Consider the following 26,356-nt stretch of genomic DNA (forward strand, 5'->3'; position numbering starts at 1 on the left):
ATGAGAAGCTTGTGAAGGGCTTCGCTGTTGTAGAGGAGGAGCACATATCTGTACCAAGCGTCATACCTTGGTCAGTAGAATTCATAGAGCCCACCATAACCCCTAAGATAACTGTCGGGCCCAAAACCACCCCCAGGGGAATGATCTTCAAGCCTCTAACAACCCAGAGGAGGATGAGGGTGACGACACCAGTGGCAACAACGAAGACCGTAACAATGATGACTAAAACGAGAGAAACTCAACAACCTAAAGGATTGGAATGGCCATTTGGAGGAGGTGGTGTAATGTGGACAAATGAAGAAGGGGATAAGTCTATGAAGGGCTTCGCTGTTGTGGAGGAAGAGAAGGTCCCTGAACTGCGCATCATAACTTGGTCAGTAGAGTACCCTGTGTCCACTCTAACTCTAAAGGGGACTGTTGAGCCCAAAACGGCCCCAAAGGGAATGATCTTCAAGCCCGTAACAACCCAGATGAGGGTTACGACGCCAGTGGAAGGGAAAAAGTCTATGCAGGGTTTGGCTGTCGTGGAGGAGGAGCAAGTCTCTGAACCAAGCAGAATATTTGAAGTCATCTTTGGTTTGGACAGATGAATGTTGCCACTACAAGCTGCATACAGTGGTTGTAATGTTTATCCATGTATGGTTGTTGCTGGTCTCCGTGCACAGATGACGCACACCTGTGTCAGACACGCCCGAGACATTATTGTTTATTATTATTAAAACGTACGTTTTTTTATTAAAACGTTTCTTGAATTTCATGATTTACACAGTGAAAATCCCCATTTGAAATAATGTATATTGGTTATATTTATTAGGCATAAAAAAAATATTGTTTGGTTCCTGTTGGTTGTCAGTTAAGGCCATGAGTAGGTAGGGAATTTATTTAATTTAATTTTTTATTGTATCTCTTCCCACGGCGATGGATAGGGAATTTCTTTATTTAATTAAAATTCACGACAACATGGATGCATGTACTCTGCCAGCATGTTTAATATCCATAATACAAAAGGTTTGACTAAGATTTTTATGAAATTTTAAAAAAAAAATTATTTACCACCATTAATTAGCCTTTTCATGTCACGCACCACCTAGAGGGCGCTCGCGCACCACAGTTTGGGAACCACTGCAAGATATTTTCCAATTTCTGCTAAAAGTGTAGTTATAGTATAATGCCAGCTTTCACACCTTGCTTGAGACTGCTAATGTGAACATTTAAGCAGAACACACTCGGCCTAAATCGAGCTGCTTGTAATTGACAGCTTTTTGTAAAATTATGAACATGGTGTAAGTGACTGTTGGAACAACTGAAATAATTTCTCTGGGACTGAAAATGTTCTGGTTTGAAACTAAGGATGCCATCATGGATAAAACTAATTAGTGTATAAAACCCAAACATTATGTTCGTCGACAGTATCTGTTCACGCATTGTCTATGGAGCAGCCACAGATTTATTTATATATATATTATTATTAGCGGTTCAAGTCTCTTGTTTCTGGATATATGAGAAAGTTAGTTGTGTTCCTAAATATTGATTGTTAGTTTATAGGAATTCTTAGATTTTGTGGTATTTAATTTTATTGAAATGTAAATGACAATTACATGCCTGATGGCTTTTCAGAGGCTGTAAATGAACACTTAAACAAAAAGGAGGCAAATATAAGCATTAGCCTATTTATTAGCATTACTACTGTTGCTACATTAAACATTCTGTACAATTAAACTTTTACAAATGTCAGGTCCAAGAATACAACTGAAAGATTATCCCATTAGATAACATGTAAAAAGAACAATGAGAAGACCATTTATGATACTTACAGTAGGTCTGCACATTAACCGTTTTTTCCCCTTAAACCACTACTAAACGGTAGTTACAAAAGTAAAACAACAAACACTTTAACAACTGAATAACCATATATCATCAGCATATTCACAACTGATGAAAATTAGAACAGTGGTTTTCCATTCATTCTTCTGGAACTTTTCTTGTTTACTTGCTATTTCTCCTTTGTTCACTTTAAAAACAAGATTATTATGTCCTTTTTTAACAAAGAAAATAGCGTTGCATCACCTTCATTTCAGAATTCAGGTGAGATGCATTTAGGTCGTTTAGCACTGGGAGGTGTGTGTGGGGGGACTCCTCCCAAATTAACCCATGCTTGTTCTAGAGGCCCTGTCCTTAGTAGTATGAGCTGAGGTGAGAGTGAGTTGCAGGATGTCTGGGCATGGCTGACCCTGGGTAGATGGGGCTGTTGGTTGAGTTCCAGTATGTTGACGGGGGACCAAAGAAGTTTCCTGGGGACACGGGCATGGGAGCGGTGTGTCCACCCATGAAGTTCATTTTGGGCTGGTGGCTGTGGTAAGGCTGAACGTAGGGAACCTCGGCCTGATACTTAACAATCCCTCCCTCCACCGCATGGTTCTGGTGTGCCTGTGAGATGCCTTGGAAGTCGAATTTGTAGGCGTAGCGCTTGCCATGCACTTTAGTCATGATGTTCTTGTCATAGTAGTAGCGCAGAGCGCGACTCAGCTTGTCATAATTCATGTTGGGCTTGCTCTTGCGCTCACCCCAGCGCTTGGCCACCTCGTCCGGATCCGTCATCTTGAACTCACCATTGGTGCCTTCCCAGGTGATGATGCTGGCGTTGTTGCTGTCAGACAGCAGTTCCAGCAGGAACTGCCACAGCTGGATCTGCCCTGAACCTTGGTGGACAAATGGGGGGAGTGAAGTTATGGAGGTTAGTATTGACTACATGTAAACGGATATACCTGCAAATATTGGGTAGCCACCCAAGCACCTGATTTAACTGTAGACTCAATTCGTATGCATCCAGTTATCCAGCACCATGGATGTCACCCACAGGGCTGTCTCTTCAGGAGCTGATCTAGTTTCATCCTAAATATGTGACTGTGCCCGAGGGTCTTCACAGCAGTAATGAGACATCAAGTTAAAGAGATCAGGGCCTATTGTTTGACCAAATGTGACCTTTTCACTGTGCCATGGAGGATGTGACAAGAGACAGGGGGCCAAACACCTACCCACAGGCCTGTGAGCGCTTGGGTCAGGGAGCCTGTATGAACTTTGTTTGCCTGTTCGGTTCTTGGAGGAGTTGAGGGCTTGGCCTTCTGTGAGGAAACAGTAGGGCAAACGGTCATTTTGGTCAGAGGGAAGCAACTCAAATGTTTGGGCCGAATTTTGTGTTGGAAGTCATTGTAATGCAGTCATCTAAAGGTTATTGCCGTTTCTTTTACCTTCACTCCAACATGAGTGAACATAAAACTCTCAGCCCATGCTCCCCAACTCTCAAGTTTACCAAAGCAGACGGTGTAAAGGCCTCATTTGTTACATACTTGAGTTCCATTTTTGGTGCATGATTTAGGCATTATTACATTCTTACCTGGGTTGGCTAGTCGGCTGCTTATGGATCCTAATGCTTGATATGGGTCTGTGATGAAGAGAAATCGAAATGTATGTTTTTCTTATCTATATCTTCCCTCTCGAATGTTTAATGATGACAGGATGGTGTGGAGAATCAGGAAAAGAGTGCAGAGTTTGAGATGGGTAAATTCACACCTTGCACAATTCTTGGAGCAGGCTCTGTAACTCTGGCATTGTGTTGGTGTTCCATGGGAGAGCCTGCAAATCATAAGGTAAGAAAAGATTCCATAAAGTTTTTTAATTTCTGTTCAGTCTTCATTTGTGATCATTACGCAGTTGTGTGGTTTCTTTGCATTAAAAAAGTGGTTTCTTTGCATTAAAAAAAGCAGATTCTATGCAAAACTGTTTTGTTTGTAATACAATGAACTACAATTTCACAATGATGGGTTTCACACGATCGTACCCTTCGGTACTGCAGTCATGGTGTTTGCCGGCCAGCTGTTCCTACGGCTTATCTCCTCAAAGCTGTTCTCTGCAAGAAGAACAAAAAGAAGAACCAAAGATCAGACTGATTGGCTTTGAAGTGTGTAGCCATGGTAGGAAGGAAACTCATAAATGAGGACCAAGAAGCAGTGATAGGAGTTTGAAAACAGACACAGGAGAGCTGAAGATGACCCACGATTTCTTGAGGGTGAGTGTCCTTTTGTTCAGCCCACCCCTGTTGCCAGAAGAGTTTCAATTGTGTCCCAAAGTGGGACCCCTACCCCCCATTTCCTGTGCCGGTGCAGCTGTTTCCTGTCTGAGTCTGGTTGTTGAGCTGTGGAATCATCAGTCGTCAACTAAGGCCAGTGTTGTGCCAAGAAACATTTACACTCTTTAAACTATGTAATATGGTACCAAAACTCAACACTTTATTTTCAAATCCCTAAATCACTCAAGCAGTTTTCATTTCTGTTCCTTTGTGATAGTTTTGAGATTATTGTGACCTCAAATCCTCTGCATTGAAGCCCTCCCAACATTTCTTAGCTCTTAACAGTGAGTACAGACTTGGTATGCTTTTGAAAGATGTATTGCTTGGAGAAATGCATTTTATTTCCACATTTATTTATTGCTACTTGACATGCTTAAAGGGATACTACACCCATGTTTAAGCGTATTTGATTAGTCATAAACAAATCCATTAGTCCATCCGAAAGCAGTAGCACACTCACTTTTAATGGAATCGGAATGTATGCCGTTTATCGCAGAATGAGAGCTTTGTCTTACCTGCTTTTACCTGTAGTCTGGGTTGTTGGGGTGTGGTGTTAGTTGGAGTGGTGGGGTAGGAGAATGTAGGGCTACCTAATAAGAAGGATAGAAAAAACAACTCTGGTCTTATTTGTGTATTGGATGAAATGCAAAGGTTTAGCCGAAGAACAACGTGTCCTAAAATATTCACATCAGAGTAAGGAGGGGGAAAAAGTTGTATTAGCCAAGGTTTTATTTATTCTAAGTTTAAGGCAGTTCTTACTCTGTCGGAGGTAATTGAGGTGGGAGAGCAGGATGTCTGCATTGTAGGCGGACGTGAGACGCATCATATCGTCCTTGGTCATCTTGCAGAGGGCCTTGCCGTCCATGGCGTGGAAAAGCATGACATCCACCTCCTCAAGGACGTACTCTTTGATTGCCCAGTCCAACCACTGCCGCACATGGTCCTGTGACCACACCTCTGGGTCTAGGAACAGAGGACAGCGGCAAAGGAGAGGCATGCAGGGAAAAAAACATGAATGAGTCTAGTGCAACTAATGTGTTTTATAATAGTTGAGATCATTATCAGTCATATTCAGTCAAGTGAACTCGGCTCCAGTTCCAGTAGCCAACTATGACAATGTGCATTGTGAATAAACCGTAATATTAGACACGTACAGGAGCCCCACACCCATGAGTCCAGATTGTCCTCATTTAACACATACAGCGGTTGTGTAATATCCGTGTATTATGGTGCATATAACTTGGCTTGAGTGACTCATTGGAAAACCATGTTTGATTCCAGTACGCTGCATTGTATGGATCCAGTGCACCTCCTAGGAATCATGTGTGGTGTAACCATCGTCTACACCTAGATCCTTCCAGAGACTTGAGTCACTGGCTGGACTCTACGCCTCAAACGTGCTGCCCTGACACATACACTGCTTCTGCCGCTAATGACTCAATGTAGCAGAATTGTGGGAACTGTGCAGGTGACCACTAACCTAACAATAGTAGTCTAGTCAGTTTTATTTTGTATGGTTGGGTAAGGTGCAAAATTGTTTGTATTTAATCCAGAATGTATTTTGACCATTTAAATTTTATGTGCACATAAATTGTTCTTCTTCTTCTCTGTTCACCGGTATCAAAAGCTCAGCCAGGCAATTGGAGAAGGAAAGTATCTTCAATCACATGTTGGGCCTATCCTTTTGTTAATATTTGGATTACATAGTATTATAAAAGCTTGTGTGTACCTGTGACCCAAAGCAAGGGCTGAGTGCATGGAAGTTACATCTTGGTTCACATGGAATCATATCCATGATAGGCTATATAACCATAGGCTAACCGTATATATAACGTATGGTGTACAAGTGTTCTTAGCGGTATTCGTGACTCATCCAGGAAGCCTGAATAGTGGTTATGGCCCTGTGATAAGTAGTGGTTATAACAGATGAAATTGTGTCATGAAACAGGAAGCCGTCTCTGTCATTAACATCAGCATTTAGTGATGCGAGGTGTGTTCAGCTCCAGAGTGCTACGGTTACATCGATCATACCCAAGTAAGTCACCACCCTATACCCACCTCTTGAGTACATTATTTTAATATTGCACAAGCCATAGCCAACTCTTGAGAAATACAAGCAACACACTTGTGATAGACTCATGTGAGAGCGGCAAAGTTATGGTCATCTTAAGATGTTGCAAATGTGACAAACATGATAGATGCCACTTGAATGCAAAAGTGGAGGTGATTTATTGAATCTACGGGCCCATAATATTAAAGGCCCATTCCCGTTATTTTAAATCTATCCAGCAGGGCAACAACACCACCACAACAGACAAACACATTTTAGGTTATTTCAGAGTTAAACAGACGTGACTGCTTTTGAGGAATGTCTCATGACTGTTGCCTCACTGAGTTGAATTGCAGCCAGGAGAGCTGCAGCCAATTTGAGCACCCAGAAAACACAACTCATATCTCAAATTCCTGCCCTCTTTTCTCGATCCTCCAATCATAATTCCTTGTCAGAGGAAAGCAACAGTTGTGATGGGACAATGAAGAAAAGAGGGCAGGGTTTGAGATAAGTTCATAATGGTCCAGTTCACGAGATTCTGATAGGTATCGATATGATGCCAGATAATAACCTGAAAATACCCAGAATAATCCGTTATACATGTCTCATCTCACCTGCAGGCACTATGACTCTCTTCTCCTCTGTGGCACTGATGTGAGGGGTGATGTTCTGGGGGCTGACACGGGGCTCAGGGTATGATGTCTGATAGCCCAGTTGGGCCCCATCATGGCTTATGTGTCTAGAGCGCTTGGTCACGCTGCAGTCCACAGGGGACTCGCGACTAGAAGAGAGAAATTGCAGAATTAAAATGGGATTCTCACTTTTATTTATTTGATACAAATGTTGAGTCATTTCAGCCCATCGGGTGTTTTGGAAATGATTTCCATTTGTTAGCAATGCTAGTGGAAGTCAATGGTGTCTTTCACTATTTCTCTGAATGATCACGTGTAGCACTATCAGCTTTATTTCACTAGGTGTGACAAAGTGACTTGTTGTTTTTTGCAGAGGAATTGTGGAAAAACCCCATTGACTTCCACTAGCATTGCTAACAAATGGAAATCATTTCAATTTACCATTAGTATCACAAACAAATGCTTATAATTTCTACTTTCAGTATCAAATTAAAAATGTTTTGTACCAAATCAAATGGTCTTTGTAAAATGGGTTTGAGTATCCCCTTTAAATAAGACTAGACTACATCACAAGGGCTTTTTCGACACTTAAAAGAGAATGTGATTCACTCCTGACTCACCTGGTCCCATTGACGTGCTCTCCTCGCTTCCCGGGGTGCTGTGTCCCTGGCCCCGCCCACTCCGGCTCGGCAGGCTCCGGGCTCTGCTTGGACGCCTGGCTGAACCCCCCGGGTGACGTCATCTCTGCCTTCATGTGCATGGTGGGGGCTGTGGGATAGGGCACCTCAAATATGGACTGGTCCTCGCTCACCACGGACAGCGCTTCCTGTTGACAGACACCGGGACTGTGAGACTCATTACCATTACGGTAAGCAGGGGGTCACAACGATGATGACTGGAGGGAAACCTTCCCATGTCGCCACCTCAGTGCTTTTCCACTCGGGTTCAATGGAACACAATGTGGCTACATCTGTGTGCATTTTGAGTGCCTGGGACAATTGTCATATTGATGCCACTTGATTTTTTTTATTTTTATTCAATTTATTTTTGGGATTTTCTGTATTTTTCACTCATCCCAATTTAGTCGTTATGCCAATTCCCTTCCTGGTCGTTGCACGCATTGCCCCACTGTTGGCCTGGGGAGGGTGTAGAACTACCACATGCCTCCTCCGATACATCTGGAGTCGCCAGCTGCTTCTTTTCACCTGACAGCAAGGAGTTTCACTGGGGGAGCGTACCGCGTGCAGAGGTTCACGCTATTTCCCCCAGATCCCCTACCTGCTGAACAGACGACCAGTAGGAGTCGCAGTTTACAACGACCAGGACACATACCCCACCGGCTTCCCACCCGCTAACACTGCCAATTGTGTTAGTAAGGACGACTGACCAAGCCGGAGGTACCGCTGACGGCTGGATTCGATCCCAGAGTCTCTGCGGTGGTAGGCGAGTGCTTAGTCCACTGCGCTAACCAGCCACCCCCACTTGAATTTCTTTTATTGACATACGATGAAGACTTTATTTCAGACTCAAGGTCCATATTACACATATACAAAACAACAAGACAAAAGAAACAAGGCCAACAACATAGATTAAAATACATAAAGGCATCGATTCCAATGTTTCCACAAATCAGAGGAGTACCTTGTATCACTTTGTCTTACATCACTAATGGCACCTATTATCTTGTTTTTTTACTCTAATAAACGACACATCAATTTAAACATCAAGTTCCTCAGCAGAGCATGTAAGGTGGGGACATTTGTAGTCACAAACAAATGGCTTGCACTAGTCTATCTTGGGGGCTTAAGGAGGATCCTAAATGCATCATTATATGCTACCTGCAGTTTTTTTTTGCTGTGCTATAATTACACCATAGGTGTGCAGTATAAAATGATAGGCTCTGAACAGGCTTATTTTATATATATTACTTATTTTATATATATATTACTGCTATGGCCAGTTAAGGGCTACTTTATCCTAAAGTCTGCTGAGACGCTAATTGGATGTACAGCCAAGAGCTGCTCTTAACAAGAGACGAGGGAATGACCTGATGTTGACCTGAAACTTTTATATCCAACAATTTCCATCTTTTCCCAACTCGTTCTCAGTGGAGCTGTACATTGGTATGGCATCACAGAAGAGGAGACGAGACAGTCAGAAGTGGAATTAATTGTTTACTAATCCAGATTTTACATACCACATTTGAATGCTAACATTCAGCTTTGAAATGTCCCCTTTAATTATTATTATTATTTATTTTATTTGATTGTGCCCTGTGTCTTCAAACCCCCAGATTTGCTGTTGGAATCTTAAGAGCTAGTCGTAATTGACCTGGCCCCGACCTCTTTTCTTGATCCTCCAATCATAACTTCCCAACAGTTGTGATTGGAGTATCAAGAAAAGAGGGCGGGTTTGAGATGGGTCAATTTGTACAGATGTTATTAGCTATAAACCAAGCATTTAGAAGGACCAGGAACGGTAAACCTTTTTTGATCAATAAAGATTTGATGGGGCAGATGTCAGTCAGGTTGTGAGCCTGTGGTCCCTTGCTGTCTCTACTTACAAAGAGGCCATGTAATCTTTGCCACAGTTTTATTTTGTTAGGACTGGAGTTGGGGGGCTGACTGCGGTGGGATGTGATCAAGATTTTGACTCTCGCTCTTTGTGCTGCCTTCCTGTGTTTAGTGCTGACAAAAGGCCTCGAATGCCACGCCACCTTAATATGGCACTCACCCCGAGTGTGTGGGCGTGTGTCTTGTGTGGGTGTGTGTTGTGTCTATAAGGTAGGTAAGAGGTACGGACAGGACCTGTTGTTCCGTCTGTCGTCAGAGTAAGCAATGTGCATTCGCGATGTGAGGGGGTTTAAGTGGGTGTAAGTGCGTGTTTGTTTAGAGGAGTCGAGTATTGTCTTTGGGCCTTGTACGTCAGTACTGTGCTTTTTCAGTGGTCCACAGGAAACCTGGCCCCCATGTGCAGAGAAACCTTTTGGCACAGGCTAAGAGAGAGGAAACAGGGAGGTGGGGGGGAGGGGGCGGGGGCGCTGTGAAAAATGTGGGTAATTTTGAAAGCTGGAAAACAACCTGGGACTGATGGTTGGAGAAGAAGGGTTTGGGAGGGGGGCGGACTGGACAGCAAGGCAAATACAGCCTTGATTGAAGTTCCAAGTGCCGCGGGGCCATTGTGTGTGTGTGTGTGTGTGTGTGTGTGTGTTATTTTAGCTCAATTGTTACCTTTAGCATTGTGCAGCAGGTCTTAATGCATGCCACACAGTTTGGCATTTCCTCCAGGGTGAGTGAGGTGCGATGCCAAAGTGGGCCCTGTGGGATTTCACCAACCTATTATAACGACAAGCCTTCTTCATAGTGTGAAAGCTTTCAGTTGAGTCTTTGGTGAGGCAAGCCCATACACTAGCTAGTAAGTGGTTAGCTCAAGTGTGTGTACTTGTTATTATACATGACTGTCTAAATGGAGTAATAATAGGGCTGTCCTCGACCTAAAGTAATTCTACGAAATATACTTTTTCCACGAATAAAAAAAAATCTTTCAAATCAACTTCAACACTTTGAGTGCCAGCCACGTGTTTTGTCGTTAGTTCATGCCGACCGCTGAGTGCCGCCAACGCTATATAGCGTTTGTCGTATTTTTTTTATTGTCGATTTGAATTCATATTTCATCAATCGAGCCTCAGGTTAGTGTTGCAGACTCTCTCTGAGCTCAATTGGGAAGATACCGCCCCCTATCGTCTCTCCCTGTGTAACTGCACCCCATTACTTTAGACCAGTGGTTCCCAAACTGTGGTGCGCGCACCCCTTGTGGTGCGCGAGCGCCCTCTAGGTGGTGCGTGACATGAAAAGGCTAATGGTGGTAAAAAAAAAATACAATACAATTTCATAAAAATCTTAGTCAAACCTTTAGTATTATGGATATTAAACATGCTGGCAGAATACATGCATCCATGTTGTCGTGAACATTTTAATTAAATAAAGAAATTCCCTATCCATAGTCGCCGTAGGAAGAGATCAAATAAAAAATGTAATCTGTGCACGGAGACCTGCAACAATTTTTTCTAACAGAAACCCATTGGGGGGTGCGTCAGCTAGGTCGGGAGGTGACAGGGGATGCACGGCCAAAAAAGTTTGGGAACCGCTGCTTTAGACTGATGGGGGGGGGGGGCCAGTTTCCTCATTTTACTTTTCCGTCAAGCCAACTGAAGAATCCATTGTGATCGCCGGCCCGGAAAACGCGTGGATTATGTATTTACAGTACCCAACGCTGAATCAATAAAGGCGATCGATATTTGGAATGGCGATCAGGAATTGGAATAATCTTTTAGGATAACATCTGATCTTAGGTAAGGAATTTATTTGACCAGTCTTAGGATAATCAGAGCCTTTTTCACAGATATCAGTGTGTCCCATGTGTGTGTGGCTGTGATCGCTGATCAGGAAATGAGAGAATCGATATTTCAGCCCGCTTCTATAGCGTGCATAAGTACACATATACTATCGATAATCTAGCGTTTATTTGAAAACGATTCATAAATAGGCCGAAAAATTACAACGTTTTTGTGTATGCCAGAATATTCCAGTAAATGCCGATTATCACGGAATCTTTATATTTTCCTTAAACGAGGGCTTTTCAAAATGCTATAAAACGGAAATGAAGCGATTATTAAAAAAAAAAATCCGTTTCAACAATGTTGACTGCAAACAAGTCATTGATAAGCGACGGGCAGATTAGACACATAGCCATAATTTAAGACCGAGATTATGCGTTCACAACGCTATCATTGAAGTGGGTGGTGGCATTCAACAGGGTTTTACCATGTTAACCAGTGGCACTGGAAGTGTTAATCAATGTAATAAGAGGGATCCTCTCTAGTAACAACAAACCACACGCTGTCCTCCACGTTGCTCAGTTCAGTCTCTTTCTATTTCACTGTCACCTCGTTCTACTTCACGTGATGTGTTGTCCTCTTTCCCCCAGTCTCTCTCTCTCTCTCTCCCCCTCAGGTCTGTCTGTGTGTCTGTCTCTCTTTCTCTGGCCTGTTGAGGCCCTGACTTAAGTGCAGAAGTGAAACAGTAGGCTGAAACTTTAGCAGACTCTAAAGAGGCCGGTGGGCCATATAGTGAAAGACTGTTTAACCCAAATAATGCAACTGATTGGTTTCAACCATATTTTGCCTGAAATAACGAGTGCATTCACAACCACAAACTCATACTCCCGCGTTTTTCTCTAATCTCTCCTTCGCGCTCTTTCTCCCCTGCACACTGATACAAATTACCAAAATGTGGCCAGACCGCCAATGCCACAACTGACTTCCTACTCACTGCATTTTGTAGCAGACCTCTGTTGCTCAGCAACATGAGACTGTTTTTGAAAACATTGCGTTTTGCGAAGCTGACATGGCAGCATGCCTGGATGTTAATAATGTATAATATATTAATACTGTTCAAATGAGACACATGGGATTTCAAAATGTTGAGATTGAGCAGCAACACTACCACCCATTAATGGGGTTTCAAAACCTAGTATTCTGCATGGAAACATATTTGGGTTAGGAGTCAGCAGCTTTGTAGATTGCATCATATAGCCTTGCCCAAACTATCATTATCATGGAGCATGATCTAAGGGTGTTAAACCACACTACTTTTACTGACGGAAGGAAAGGTTGTTGCTTTTAACTGAAGCCTTCAGATGAATAACTATCTTTTTGGAGAAAAGAAAATTGTTGTTGTACTGTATAGCCAATACATGTTATACACCTCCTCTACTGTCTTTAACTATATTTAAAACATAACAATCTTCTGAACATGTATATTTATTTAAGGATTTTTAACTTAAGGATTCAATCAAGAAAACGTCCCATTGATCTTGTATCCTGTTTAACGAGACTGCAGCTATATGATAAATGTGAAGTTGTGTGCACCTGCAAGGATTGCTGGATTTGCTGATGGTAGACTTGTACCTAGATAATCATCTTTTTTTTTTTATCTACTTTTTCTCCCCATTTTCTATTTTTCTCCCATCCCAATTTCATATTATCCATTCTACCCTCCCCTGTCTCGAACGTTGTTAGACCATGCCTCCCACTGGTCGGCTGCAATGTGGACGAAGCCTTGCATCACGTGTCCCCTCCGGTACACGAGAAGGCAGCCGTTGCATCTTTTCACCTGCACAGCGCGATCTCTCAGTGGCGAGGAGTAACGCGTGGGAGGCTCACGCTGCCCCCGATACTTCCTGATTCTGCTGTACAGGCGCACCAACCGACCTGTAGGAGTCGCTGTCCACAACGTCCGATTCCCCGGCTTTCCCACCCCCTAATACTGCCAATTGTATTAGTATGAACGACCAGCCAAGCCGGAAGCAACGCAGAGAGCTGGGCTAGAACCCAGCATCTCCTGCGTTAGTGGCGAGCGCCTTGCCCACTGCGCCACTTAGCCGCCCTAGATAATCATCTTGAATCAGCCACAGTGGGGTGTTTTCCAGTTAACCAAACACTGTAGTTACATATTTTGGTACAACCATCTAACAATAAACTGCACTACAACTTTTCCATATTCCCAATTCTATATGATCTTAATTTCATTCCTGCTGTATGATTAATCAGGCCGATATCTACTATTTTTTTATATAATCGTCATCAGCCGATAACCGAACCCACATGGCCTTACCAAAAATGTTAGTGCTCCCCCTTGTGTCAATCCCAAATCTTTATTATTTTTTTATGTATCTTGTTTGATATATTTGTTCATTTTAAATAATATCTACTGAATAAAATAAGATTATTTTGTGTCTCATTTGTTATTATTCAATTATTAAATTAGCATTTATCAGATGCAAAAAAATAAATAATATTGGCCACCTCTGCCCTCAAATATCTGTATTGTCATCGGCCATTGAAAACTCATATTGATTGACTGAAGAAAATAAGATTATTTTGTGTCATTTGTTATTATTCAATTATTAAATTAGCATTTATCAGATGCAAAAAAATAAATAATATTGGCCACCTCTGCTCTCAAATATCTGTATTGTCATCGGCCATTGAAAACTCATATTGATTGACCACTACAAAGGAATCCCATAAGAGCAAAATGGCTACTGTGTGAATATCGTCCATTTTAAGAATTCACATAATTCCCCAGGACAGGTCATAAATATTTGTGAACATGTATCACTCTTTCCTAAGATCCCAATTTGATTTAGATTCAATTAGCTTGATGGGGCTAGTTTCAGGGGGCCAGCAGCACCGGCCTCTGTTGTCAAAAGATCAATCAAGTTTCCATAGTTGGCACTAGAGACATCTGCAGGATTGGAGGTGTTAAGCTAAAATCTTCACAAAAAAGGAAAAATAATAAATAAAAAATATTAAAATAAAACTTTAATATTGACCCCCCCCCCCCCAACGTGTTTTCCCGGCTCTTAGAGAGAACCCTTGAATTTGTGACGTCACCCATGATGTAAAATCTGGGGATGCTCCATAGACTATTATTGGGGCTCTGACTGGCGCCATATAATCTTGAATTATCACACCCAAATGAGGTTTATTCTTGTACTGCTAGTCTGAACCAGAATTTAGGTGCAAGAGCTTTCACAAATAGTGCATGGCTCCACAAAGTCAATGCCCCGCATTCATTGTATATAGCATGCCACAAATATTACATCCAGGTGACGTCACAGATTCTGGGGTTCTCTCTCTAAATTCTAGTTTATGAGAGAATGGTGCAAGATTTACAAATATTGACTGAGCTGCCTGGGGTTACAAAATAGCATGTGAATTAATAAAAGGGGTGGCATTCCTCTTTAAGCAGAATCTGTCCATTGAACTAAACTTTCAAATAATTGTAACCATTGCTGCTGCTCCATATCACTGTTCCCAATTAAATATAAAAACATTGTAGGCTTTTAATAGTGTCACTTTCTATCACGGTTTTCAACCAGGAACATTTCTAAACATTCAAATAAGGAGGATGCATGCTTAACATGTTTGCATCTCCTCTAAAATGGATAAACTCTCAGGGCCACAATTTTTTTCATGTGCGGGTCTTTCATACCGGTGGGTTTGTGGATTTAAAAATAAACATACTTTATTGTATTATTTTGTGTTGGCTCCACCAACATTTTCTTCCAAAAGCCTGTTGAGTCTGACATACTACCAAGACAAGGAACCAATACATAGTGTTAAAGCCTACTTTTTAAAGTAAGAAAAGGGTTCCATAGCATGACAGTTGAGTGCAAAGGACGCAGTGTCTTTGTTGTGTTTCAGTCATCGGTGGGGGAAAGCAGAAGTAAGATTTCAGTCAAGCTGATTTGGCAAAGACCTGAGCAGATGCGCCTTAATCTACACAAACATGATGTGGTTTTCACAGCTTTTATATGGCGATGTCACTGCCTCTGTTCTGAGCAAAGAAGCGAACAATAGAGATGCTAAAACATGTGTCAAACGAGGCATTCAAGGCACATTTTGTTCATGACCACGGTCATCGCATATGAGTGGATACATTTTAAACAGTGTATTGCCTCAGTGGCTAAATTTTATTTTAAACAGTGTATTGCCTCAGTGGATACATTTTAAACAGTGTATTGCCTCAGTGGATACATTTTATTTTAAACAGTGTATTGCCTCAGTGGATACATTTTAAACAGTGTATTGCCTCAGTGGATAAATTTTAAACAGTGTATTGCATCAGTGGATACATTTTAAACAGTGTATTGCATCAATGGATACATTTTAAATGGTGTATTGCCTCAGTGGATACATTTTAAACAGTGTATTGCCTCAGTGGATACATTTTAAACAGTGTATTGCATCAGTGGATACATTTTAAACAGTGTATTGCATCAGTGGATACATTTTAAACAGTGTATTGCATCAGTGGATACATTTTAAACAGTGTATTGCCTCAGTGGATATATTTTAAACAGTGTATTGCCTCAGTGGATACATTTTAAACAGTGTATTGCATCAGTGGATACATTTTAAACAGTGTATTGACTCAGTGGATACATTTTAAACGGTGTATTGCCTCAGTGGATACATTTTAAACTGTGTATTGCCTCAGTTGATACATTTTAAACAATGTATTGCATCAGTGGATACATTTTAAACAATGTATTGACTTGGTGGATACATTTTAAACGGTGTATTGACTTGGAGGATCCACTGAACTCTTTTTGGCAAGTCTTTGTTGCCTTTTTCTTCTAGTCCAGGGGCCGGAAATGTGTGCGGAAAGTCTGAGGTTTGAGACAGGAAGCCTGTTGAGTTCAGATTAGGCACCTGACAAGTGATCCCGTTTACAATATAAATTATTCTTTAAAAATAACTATTTTAAAACAACAGCTAGTTTGATACAACATAATTGTTTATTATCTGGATTATCCAATTTTCTGTTTATCAACTGTGTGTGTGTGTGTGTGTGTGTGTGTGCGCGCTAACAATACAGCAGCATTATGTCCAGAGAAAAACCTTTTATTTTTATTTTGTATATTCCTATATACAAAATGCGTTTAAACGTTAAGATGGAACTTCGTTTAAAATGTAATGGGCTTACAGTCTCGGTCTAATTATCTACAGGCCATCGAAATATTCACCAATAGGTGCATGCTGACCTGTGGTCCTATATCTATTTGACTGATCAGAAACGGGAAAGAGAAAACTACAACTAAGAACTTCCTCATGGTATTTCGTAATCTGTTTAGGCCTATTTTTTTTCAACATCGCCTTTCTTTCGTTTTGCAATAAGCATAATTACTTACAAACTTCACTCTCTGGTTTAGAGATCAATTCACGTTGCCCATCGTATGCTACGAGATATTGGATAAACAAAGTATCCTATCGAAAACAAACGTTTAAGAGATTGCAAGATTATTTATTGATTGCGTAATTTATGAAAAGAAGTATCTCCGCCTATATGCCTCGTGCATGTTGTTGACCATCTCCAGTGCTCAGTCAATACATTTTTTATAAATGTATTTTATTTTATGGGTCTGACAAAATGTAATTAATAACGAAACATTTGAAAGAAGTTAGGCTACGTCTTCCTATAGAATATAATTTCGGCTATTAGTCGCTTGAATACTCAACTCAATACGCAGTTTATAGGCAGGTTATAGACTCTGATATGAATAGTCAAGTTATGTCATTTTCCATGACGATTGTCTAAACAATTATTTAGTTAAGATAGTTAGAACAGTATGAAGTCTTAAATACCAGTCATCTCGTGGAATTCACTCCTCTGCATCGTTAGAGAGTCGTCGCATTGTATCCATAGCGCCATGCAGCCACCTGCCTTGCGCGCACCAATAATGTCCTTATTCACAGTTAAATCAATTTGAGAAAAATAAAGATTTGATCCATTCTAAAAAAATAAATAAAAAAAAAACACAATTTCTGTCCTAAAGTTATCAGTTCAGCAGTGTCAGTATCATGTAGCATCATCCTGATTTGATGAAGTAATTAAAAACGAGTTTTGGAAATCCTCTTCGAATAGCCTATCCGTCAGTCACCAATTAGTTTTGTATCAGAGTGTAAAGATGTAGTGGTTACTTGTGTTATTATAGAGCCGACATTCAACCACGAACGGGAAGGAAGAGGAAATTTTGTACAAGAAGGAAAGAGACCTCGCATCAGCGCCTCGCCTCTCACTCAGCAAACAGAGAAGTGGTGTGGCTGCGTATAGAGTTTTCACATCAAGCGACATTAAAACCAGATCAAACACCTACCTTTATCGTACAGTCCATTTCAGTAGCTTGACAGTCTCTCTCATTTAGTCGTTTTAGAAGCGTATACAGCAAATTCAGCCTTTTGACCTCACTTAATCGCACCAATTCACACAGGGGCACATTTGCTCTTTGGCGCAAACCATTGCAGTTGCAATTTTCGCTCAGACCAATAACCGGATGGCAGGTTTTTTTCTCTCTCGCTCTAAATTGGGAAGTGAAGTCACTCTTTAACAGCGCGTTGAAGCTGCGTCCCTTCTAGTGGAACGGACCTATTTCGTAGGCACAGTTTCTTAATCGATTTGATGTATTTTACACGAAATGGGGGGCCCTGATGTAAACAATACGAAAGTATTTCTCTGGTCTGCATCCCCTTAACAATTGTATGTATTGAACTGTACTGTACCCATTCTGCAATCTGTTAATAAAGTTTTCAATCAATCAATTAGTAATAGAAAAAGTGTCTAACAGCTGATGGATGGGTTTAGAGGACACAAAACATTTGGCCAGCTTTTCTAAAGCATTTCTAACGAAATAGGAAACCTCGAACAATGGTTGTGATTAGACAGGCCTATGGCCCAGCAATGCATGTCATGCTAACCTATTTATACAGAGCATCTTCTAACGGTGTCTAAATTATGGGGATATGTCTAATCCTTGTGAAAACGTGCATGGATATTGCGCTCAACCGCTAGGCCCGGCACAAACTTGTTGAATGAATGAATAAATGAATGAATGAATGAATGAATGAATGAATGATAATGAATTAATGAATTAATGAATTAATGAATTAATGAATGAATGAAAACTTTATTTAACAGATTGCAGAATGGGTACAATACAGTACGGCTCAATACATACAATTGTTAAGGGGATGCAGACCTGAGAAAGACGTTTGTCTTGTTTCCATCAGGGTCCCCCATTTTCAATTCATATAGATTCTGTTCTGTGCTTTAATCGGCATATGTAACACAATGTTCCCACTTCCGACCATCCAACTGTTAATTACATTGGCAAATCCCCATATATCGACGGTGCAAGAAAGTCCATCTGTCTTATTCACTATAGCTCATTGGAAAATATCCATTCGGAAGATAGCCTATTTTATTTGAGAAAGCCTGTCTTTTATAGGCCATACAAAGTGATGTTAACCCATCATAAGGTTTAACGTTTAGTTTAGTCCGTAATTTTTGGTGGCAGAATTACTTTTAGACTATAACTTGACTGCAGACGAAGGACATATTTCACAAGAGCAGTTTGTAAATCATTTTATTAGCCTATATTCATTTTATCCATCTGGATGATACATGGCTTTGGCTGATATGAGCAATACATACTTTATTTTGTTTCATTAGGCCTATTTGCCTAAATTCTGAGTTACTCTCTCTAGTTCCTGTACACAATGTCAGACAGTTGTTGACCTTCTCGTTAGCTCATTGAAGTCGTGTAACTCGAGCCCTGTTGTGTCCTTGTCTTGAGATGGGGGTCCCAATCACGACTCGTGTCTCCCACACCATGCACGATCTTGCTTCTCACTTTTCCAGATGTAGGTGTTTTTTTTTCTCTCAGTCGGGGGAGAATGGCAAGAGATGTTTGTTTATACAAGGCCCTTGGGCTGGCCTTATCTACTCGGGCCACTCACGCAGTGATTTCAGACTTCTTCAGCATGTAGTTTTACGGGCCATTGTTCTGTCGAATGGCTTCTAAAGATATGCTCATGGCCTCCCACCTCATTATAAACCAACTTGCAAGTTCTGATTTCAAAAGCACTTTAGCCCCACCCAAATTATGCATTTGTCTTCAGTCCAGCTTGCCAGGCCATAATGATTGACCACGGGGTTAAAACATGATTTGTTGGAAAAGCGGCATTGATTGTTCCAGCTGTCCATAATAGGCCATTTATTAATATTTTCAATCTTTCATATAATTTGGAATTGAAGATGCAGTCATTTTACCAGATTACATTTATTCTGTATCTATTGTTATTATTACGATTGTTATTATTGTTGTTGTTTTAAATGTTTGATGGGCGTGAGTTCAATGAAGAAGCCAGTCTTTTTATGTTTAGAAATATTAGACTCTATTATACTTTGATTTAACTACTCATGATATTCATAGTTTGATGATGGGCATTCTACTATAACTCTAGTAATTAACCTATATTATTCAGACACATTTGGGCGCAAAGTTGATTGAGTATATATAGTAATAATTATGAATGAAGGCTTCGATCTGTGTTCGTGAGTCGTGGCTGACGTCACGCCCTATTAAACCCTCGTTTTTGGACAAGTGGTCACGAAGCAAAGAGGGGATGCATTCCTTTGCGTCGTGAAAAAGACACGCCCCTCGCAGCTCCGCTACTTTATAACGGGACACGGTCGGGCCAAGGGAGGCCACTCGATTGTAGGCTATCATCACTGTGGACAGAGGAATTGCGAAAGGGATGTACTGGGACACCGTCAATAAACCAGGCGACAGAAACACGGAACCTAAAGACGCCAAAATAAAGGTAGGCTTTTTTTTCAATTTTAATAGACTGTAATATGTATTTTTTTTTATGGATTGTTGTGTATTCTAAACATTTAACCTGGGACCAGTTCTATTGCAAATTAAGTAAACATTCATGGAAATATAAATTAAAAATACACAACATAAAACATGCCTAATGTCTTTATTTACAATAAAACCACCATTTAATTTTTTCACATAGATGGAGATATACCAGTCTGGTTATTACACAGAGGACTTCAGGACGCAGGAAGTGCCAGCTGGCTTTGACTTTTCATTATATGGTAAGTGGATATAGTCTATTATTATCTGATGAGGCCTACAAACACACTCAACATCACTAACCAACTCCATCACCCTTAACCATGTCATCAAACTACCAATGGAGTTCTAACTCTTAATAAGCCTACCTTTTTATGTAATACATTTAACCTGAATCACAATAGTGGAAATCACAACCACTATACTGTGGAGTTGAGTAAAAAAAAAAAAAAAAAACGTTGGACTCATGGTCAGATCCTCCAGCGAGCATCAGGGTAAAACTTTGGAGTGGTCAGATCTTCCAGTGATCAGACTCTCCACTCTGTTTCCGCTGAGGCTGAGCAGTTGGAGGACAGAGGAAATGTTTTGGCTGTTAGCATCATCACTCCTGTCAACCCTCCAAATGAGACCTTGACATTAGGTGCTCTTACTCCAACAAGGGACTGTTGTCAGGATAATGGTGTGTGTTTCCCCATCGTGCAAAGAAAGTCTGAATGAAAGGTGACAGACAGACAGACAGACAGACAGACAGACAGACAGACAGACAGACAGACAGACAGACAGACAGACAGACAGACAGACAGACAGAGAAGGTGGTTGGGTAAAATAATTTTATACTCCCTCTGTTTTCCTCCCCCCCTCTCTTCCCTAATCCCTTCCTCCAGACTTCCTTCTCCAACAGATTTAGAGCACCCCCACCTCCATCACTACTCTGTCACCCTCCCTCTACTGGCGTTTCCTCCCCCCCCCCCCCCCCCCACACACACAACCCCTGTTTCCTCCTCTCCCTCCATTGAGCTAAAACCGAGGTGGGCTTGAGTGCTGGGTGCTGATTCGGCAGTAAACAAAACATCGCCCCCCCTCTCTTTGTGTCCACGTCCAACATTGAGATAAGCCAAACCATCAAGTCTCCAAGACATAACTCCTCCTCGCCGTCACACCGTATCGTGATGAGGTCATCGTCTGACCCCATCTTTTCCCCGCTTCATAATAACTCTTGCATTGTCGACTAAAGCTGTTATGTAACCCCTCTCCTTTTTTTTATATGATAACTTTTCTCTCTCTGTACTGTCTTCCATGCATACTGACTCTTAACCCATCCCGTCTGTACAACCCCCCCCCCCCCCCCCCCCCCCAGACTACGGTGGTGAAGACCTGTCTTTTCTGTTGGACACTAAAGGACCCGGACGACCACAGCAGCCACAGCAGCAGTATGCAGTGGAGACCTATGCAGAGATGCAGAAGACCCCTCGTCTGTATGACACCAAAGGTATACACCCTCAACAAGCCCTTATATTTGTATACACCCTCAACAAGCCCTTATATTGGTATACACTCTCAACAAGCCCTTATATTGGTATACACCCTCAACAAGCCCTTATATTGGTATACACTCTCAACAAGCCCTTATATTGGTATACACCCTCAACAAGCCCTTATATTGGTATACACTCTCAACAAGCCCTTATATTGGTATACACTCAACAAGCCCTTATATTGGTATACACTCTCAACAAGCCCTTATATTGGTATACACTCAACAAGCCCTTATATTTGTATACACTCTCAACAAGCCCTTATATTGGTATACACTCAACAAGCCCTTATATTGGTATACACTCAACAAGCCCTTATATTGGTATACACTCTCAACAAGCCCTTATATTGGTATACACTCAACAAGCCCTTATATTGGTATACACTCTCAACAAGCCCTTATATTGGTATACACTCTCAACAAGCCCTTATATTGGTATACGTACTGAACAAGCCCTTATATTGGTATACGTACTGAACAAGCCCTTATATTGGTATACACCCTCAACAAGCCCTTATATTGGTATACACTCTCAACAAGCCCTTATATTGGTATACGTACTGAACAAGCCCTTATATTGGTATACGTACTGAACAAGCCCTTATATTGGTATACACCCTCAACAAGCCCTTATATTGGTATACGTACTGAACAAGCCCTTATATTGGTATATATCGTAAATAAGCCCTATATTGGCTCTGGGGGGGTTGGTATACACCCTGAACAAAACCAGGGGGAGGGGGGATCTGGACACTATAGAAAAGTGGGGGAAGTATGGAAATGCATGTATTGCTGTTCAGGCGTGAGGATTACCACATTTACGTAGTTGAAGATAGTTATTTCACATATTCTGATATGTGTTGTGTGAAGAATGATTTTCAGCTATGGAATGTAGGGGCCTATAATTTACAGTCATATTGCCCAGACTCTGTCAGCTACACGTCATATTGAACAATGAATAAGGTCTTCAAATCAAGTTGAGAAATTGGCCTAATGTTAGACGTGTAGGAACTCCTCATATTGGCCTAATGTTAGACGTGTAGGAACTCCTCATATTGGCCTAATGTTATAACTCCTCATATTGTTAGACTTGTGATTTGCCTTCCATGTTGTAACTTTTCAACCATGTCTTTCCTCGTTTCTCAGTGAGCTCCACTGACTCTGTCCTCTTCAACCTGGACTCCTACCCAGAGTTCAACTGTTGGGCTTCATATCCAAATGGTGAGAGGCGGTCTCTCAGTCCTGCCACCCATAACATTTGAAAGATTTATCATGTATTATATAAACCCAGTCCTTTAACAGTTTATTAATGAGAAATGACGCAAGTTCACTATAAGCCATTTGTTCTTCCTGTGCAGATGGACTGACGTTGGGCCAGTCTCAGGCAGGGCTCCAGGAGTCCACCCAGACATTCCACAGTCTAGTGCCCCAGAATGGACAGTTTAGCCCAGGCATGGAGGATGGCAGCAGCCCGTTCCTTCCAGGAAAAGGAGGAGAAATGCTGCAGAGTAAGATGTTATGCATTGTCCCTTGCTTTCCTGATCAGTTTTTCTTGCGAGTGTTTTTCTTTCAAAAAGATCTCTAACTTGGATGATGTATAGCATACTCTTGAAATAACACAGGATATGCTGTTCCTAACTGAACACAAAAAACAACACGTGTTAATAGCAACACACCTGTATGTGAATCAGTGGAGGGCGACAGATCCAGTGTTATTTCAACACATTTTAAGAGTAGGTTCTGAATGGCCATTCCCATTCAAATCTCCATTCTTGGATTCTTGACTGCCACAGAATGGTTGATCATGTTGTCATGGAAGCAAGTGTTGGGTCCGGTGCTCAGAAAGTTGACAGCAATGGCATCAGTCTCATGTGCTGTGCTGTGCTGTCCCATCCAAAACGCTCCTCAAGCCCTGCCCTCTTTACTTGATCCTCCAATCAAAACCGTTGCTTCCCTCGGACCCGAGGGGAGCAACAGTTGTGATTGGAGGATCAAGGAATAAAAGGAGGGTTTAATATAGGTAAATTCTTTGGAAACCATGTCAGGTGGACTGAAATAATCCTCCTTCCTAGCCACTAGGTTCTGTGTTAACAACATTCTTTCTCTTGGTTCCAGGTGAGGCAGATCAGAGCTATACGTGTCACTCAGCTGAACTGTACGATTCAGAAGCACAGAGACGATCATCTACCTTCTGGCCGGACTGCCTCCCTCCTCCCAGCTACACTGCACCACTGCCACACCCACCTCCAGCCTCCAGTAACTCCAACCCTGGACCTCAAGCTTCAGAACAGTACTGCCCTCGTGTGGTCAAACGCAAGAACACACACTCCCTGAGGCCAGACAGGGATGGGCAGATGATGACAATGTCAGCCTATCCAGGTTAGCCTGTGGTCTCTTTATCACTTTGGTACAGGACACTGTTGTTTGTTAGTATGCGTATGCAGGGATGTAGTGGAGGGTAAACCTACTCTGTTTTCCTTCCGTTGTGTTTGTGAAATTATGTTTAACCACTACTTCAAGCTGAAACTTTAAGTGGAACTTCATCTACACAGTCAACGCTACAGACTTGATGTGTGTGGCAAGTTGTTTGTAGGTTTTTATTCCTTCATTCATTCATTAATTCAGGTTCTGGGCCCATCCAGTTGTGGCAGTTCTTACTGGAGTTGCTTCTGGACTCTGCATGTCGTACCTTCATCTGCTGGACCGGAGATGGCTGGGAATTCAAGATGTCAGACCCCACAGAGGTGAGGCCATTCATACTGTTGTTTGGGGCACTAGTCCTCAGAAGGATGTTTCAAACAATCTTTCCAGTTAACTGAAGTGCACTTCTAATTGGTGTTGATCCATGCTTAGGTGGCCAAGCGCTGGGGCCAGTGCAAGAACAAACCCAAGATGAACTACGAGAAGTTGAGCCGCGGCCTGCGCTACTATTACCACAAGAACATCATCCACAAGACAGCGGGCAAGCGCTACGTCTACCGCTTTGTTTGCGACGTGCAGGGCATGCTAGGAAAGACGGCACAGGAAGTTTTGTCCAGTTTGAACGTTTTACCCACAAGCACAGAATCCTGGCAGCGCCCTGTGGTGCCGGCAGAATTGTCAGAGCAGAGTAGTGAAACATGGGTTTCACAGTAGGGGCGGTGGGCCTGGACTGTTGACTGCTATCGGAGCTACTAGCTGACAATATAATGTCAATAGCCATGGCATGTGGTCAATGCATGTTTATAGAGTACTATACCCTGTGCAGTGAAGGCTGGTTCTCAACCCTCTGGCTGAACTCTGTCAATAAATATTGAATGTTGTCACTGGTGCAGTGTAATACTAGGTAGAAAATGAACCAGATCATAAATGTATTGCTACTCAACCTCAAGGGTAAATGTAATGCAGGAATGTGATTTTAATAGGGTGGGTATTTTAAGCACTATAATTGAATGATTTTGGTCAACAGTCGGAGCCATATTACCATTTGATGTGGTTCTGTTAAAGCCTCAATTTGTACATAATGTTCATAGATTTCCTATGTAGAGTTTTGTGCATGTTTGTTTGTAGATTATTTTTTATACAAAAAATGTCATGTCTACCTCCTTGATTTTCAAAATAAATACGGTTGATTTGTCACTCAGTCCTAATGTGAAAGTTGCCTGTGTGATTAGTTGTTTTTTTGTGGTCATTAGGCTTACATGTATAGTACCCTGAAGAAGTGTTGCTGGGCTTGGTCGGACTCTAGTACATTCTCATCCACCTTGTTTCACAAGAAGACATCATTTTATGATTTGATCACAAAAAAATTAATAGCACTTTTATTGATAAATGTGATCTAAAAGGGGCAAATGGGAAACATTATGCTGTCTATATACAGATTAAGTTAACATCTGTTGAGTATTTCTTTTACATTCATACATGCATACATTGTCATGGCTTTACTGTTTTAAAATCCCAATAATGTGAGGCCACCAGACCCACTTGGTGAGTAACAAAAATGTGAACACCACACAAGGGTTACATTTATTTATATTGTGCTGCGTTACTGTGCCCAAGGCTAGACTGCAAGGAAAGAGTACCAGGTACCAAACTACACAATGTCTCATACAAGGTCTTGCATCCTACCATTCCCCCTGACTCGGGTCATCCCATCCCCTGCAAAAGTCTGCCACTTTCCCCCAGTGGCCCTTCTTTCCCCCAGTGGCCCTTCTTTCCCCTGGTGGCTCTTCTATCTAAAATTCAGTCCGACACTTTCTCCTGGTTGCTAACCAGCTAGCAAGCTAGCTAAAACTAAACTACACTTTTATTTAGCTAACTAGCTAGCTAGCCAATGCAACTTGATTGCTGGCACAAAAACAGCTATGTCTGGCATCTCAAATAATTAACCCATTGCTGGTAATCAAGTAGATTACTTAAAAAAAAAAAAAACATGATTATGCACATACATTTAAACAAGATAGCCTACAGACCTGTAAAACTGGAGAAAGTATGAGATAGTAGATGAAGAAGTCTGATTCAGGATGGCTTCGCTCCTGAATGAGAGTACATGAGTGTCACTGTGCAGTCCCTCGAATCCCACAATGGCTGTCTCCCTCCTGTGATGGTAGCCTAGGTATAACCACACATTCATATAAATGTCTATAGGACTTAAACCATGATACAAAATAACATTATTCCCAAATAATAAAATGAAACATAAAATCGAAATGATTTTCCTGATGTTAGTCAGATTTGACATTTGACCTTCGTTTTGACCT

The 26,356-nt window shown here is 41.5% G+C and overlaps 2 protein-coding genes across 4 annotated transcripts; one reads left to right on the forward strand and one right to left on the reverse strand.

Moving 5' to 3' along the window:
- Positions 1-1,611: 1,611 nt before the first annotated feature.
- On the reverse strand, positions 1,612-17,667 carry fli1rs (Fli-1 proto-oncogene, ETS transcription factor-related sequence). 2 transcript variants are annotated; one of them, XM_084336973.1, is made up of 10 exons: positions 17,534-17,667; positions 7,429-7,634; positions 6,791-6,957; positions 4,886-5,089; positions 4,642-4,716; positions 3,839-3,907; positions 3,571-3,633; positions 3,395-3,442; positions 3,036-3,122; positions 1,612-2,699 (listed from the first exon to the last, which is right to left on the reverse strand). In XM_084336973.1, exons 1-10 carry the CDS (start codon positions 17,549-17,551, stop codon positions 2,176-2,178), a joined length of 1,461 nt encoding a protein of 486 aa, XP_084193099.1. In that variant the 5' UTR covers positions 17,552-17,667; the 3' UTR covers positions 1,612-2,175. The 2 variants fall into 2 exon arrangements, with proteins under 2 accessions (XP_084193099.1, XP_084193100.1); XM_084336974.1 differs by lacking the exon at positions 3,036-3,122.
- A 2,245-nt stretch (positions 17,668-19,912) lies between these two features.
- Positions 19,913-25,240, forward strand: etsrp (ETS1-related protein). Of its 2 annotated transcripts, none has more exons than XM_084336975.1 (8): positions 19,913-20,039; positions 20,241-20,322; positions 21,438-21,569; positions 22,764-22,838; positions 22,976-23,125; positions 23,733-23,996; positions 24,243-24,361; positions 24,471-25,240. In XM_084336975.1, the coding sequence occupies exons 1-8, from the start codon at positions 19,974-19,976 to the stop codon at positions 24,750-24,752; spliced, it is 1,170 nt and encodes a 389-aa protein (XP_084193101.1). In that variant the 5' UTR covers positions 19,913-19,973; the 3' UTR covers positions 24,753-25,240. The 2 variants fall into 2 exon arrangements, with proteins under 2 accessions (XP_084193101.1, XP_084193102.1); XM_084336976.1 differs by having other exon boundaries at positions 21,480-21,569.
- The last annotated feature ends 1,116 nt before the right edge of the window (positions 25,241-26,356 follow it).

This window comes from Notolepis coatsorum (genome assembly GCF_963971535.1).
Source record: "Notolepis coatsorum genome assembly, chromosome: 19".
In the NCBI taxonomy this organism is placed as follows: domain Eukaryota; kingdom Metazoa; phylum Chordata; class Actinopteri; order Aulopiformes; family Paralepididae; genus Notolepis; species Notolepis coatsorum.

Coding starts and splice junctions, on each gene's coding strand:
- fli1rs (XM_084336973.1), bottom strand. Junction 5,090..6,790: donor GAGAGTCATAGTGCCTGCAG/GTGAGATGAGAC, acceptor CTCTGTTCCTAG/ACCCAGAGGTGTGGTCACAG. Junction 2,700..3,035: donor AAGCGCTCACAGGCCTGTGG/GTAGGTGTTTGG, acceptor TTGTCCACCAAG/GTTCAGGGCAGATCCAGCTG.
- etsrp (XM_084336975.1), top strand. CDS start 19,974: ATGTACTGGGACACCGTCAATAAACCAGGCGACAGAAACACGGAACCT. Junction 20,323..21,437: donor CTTTGACTTTTCATTATATG/GTAAGTGGATAT, acceptor CCCCCCCCCCAG/ACTACGGTGGTGAAGACCTG. Junction 23,126..23,732: donor AGGAGGAGAAATGCTGCAGA/GTAAGATGTTAT, acceptor TCTTGGTTCCAG/GTGAGGCAGATCAGAGCTAT.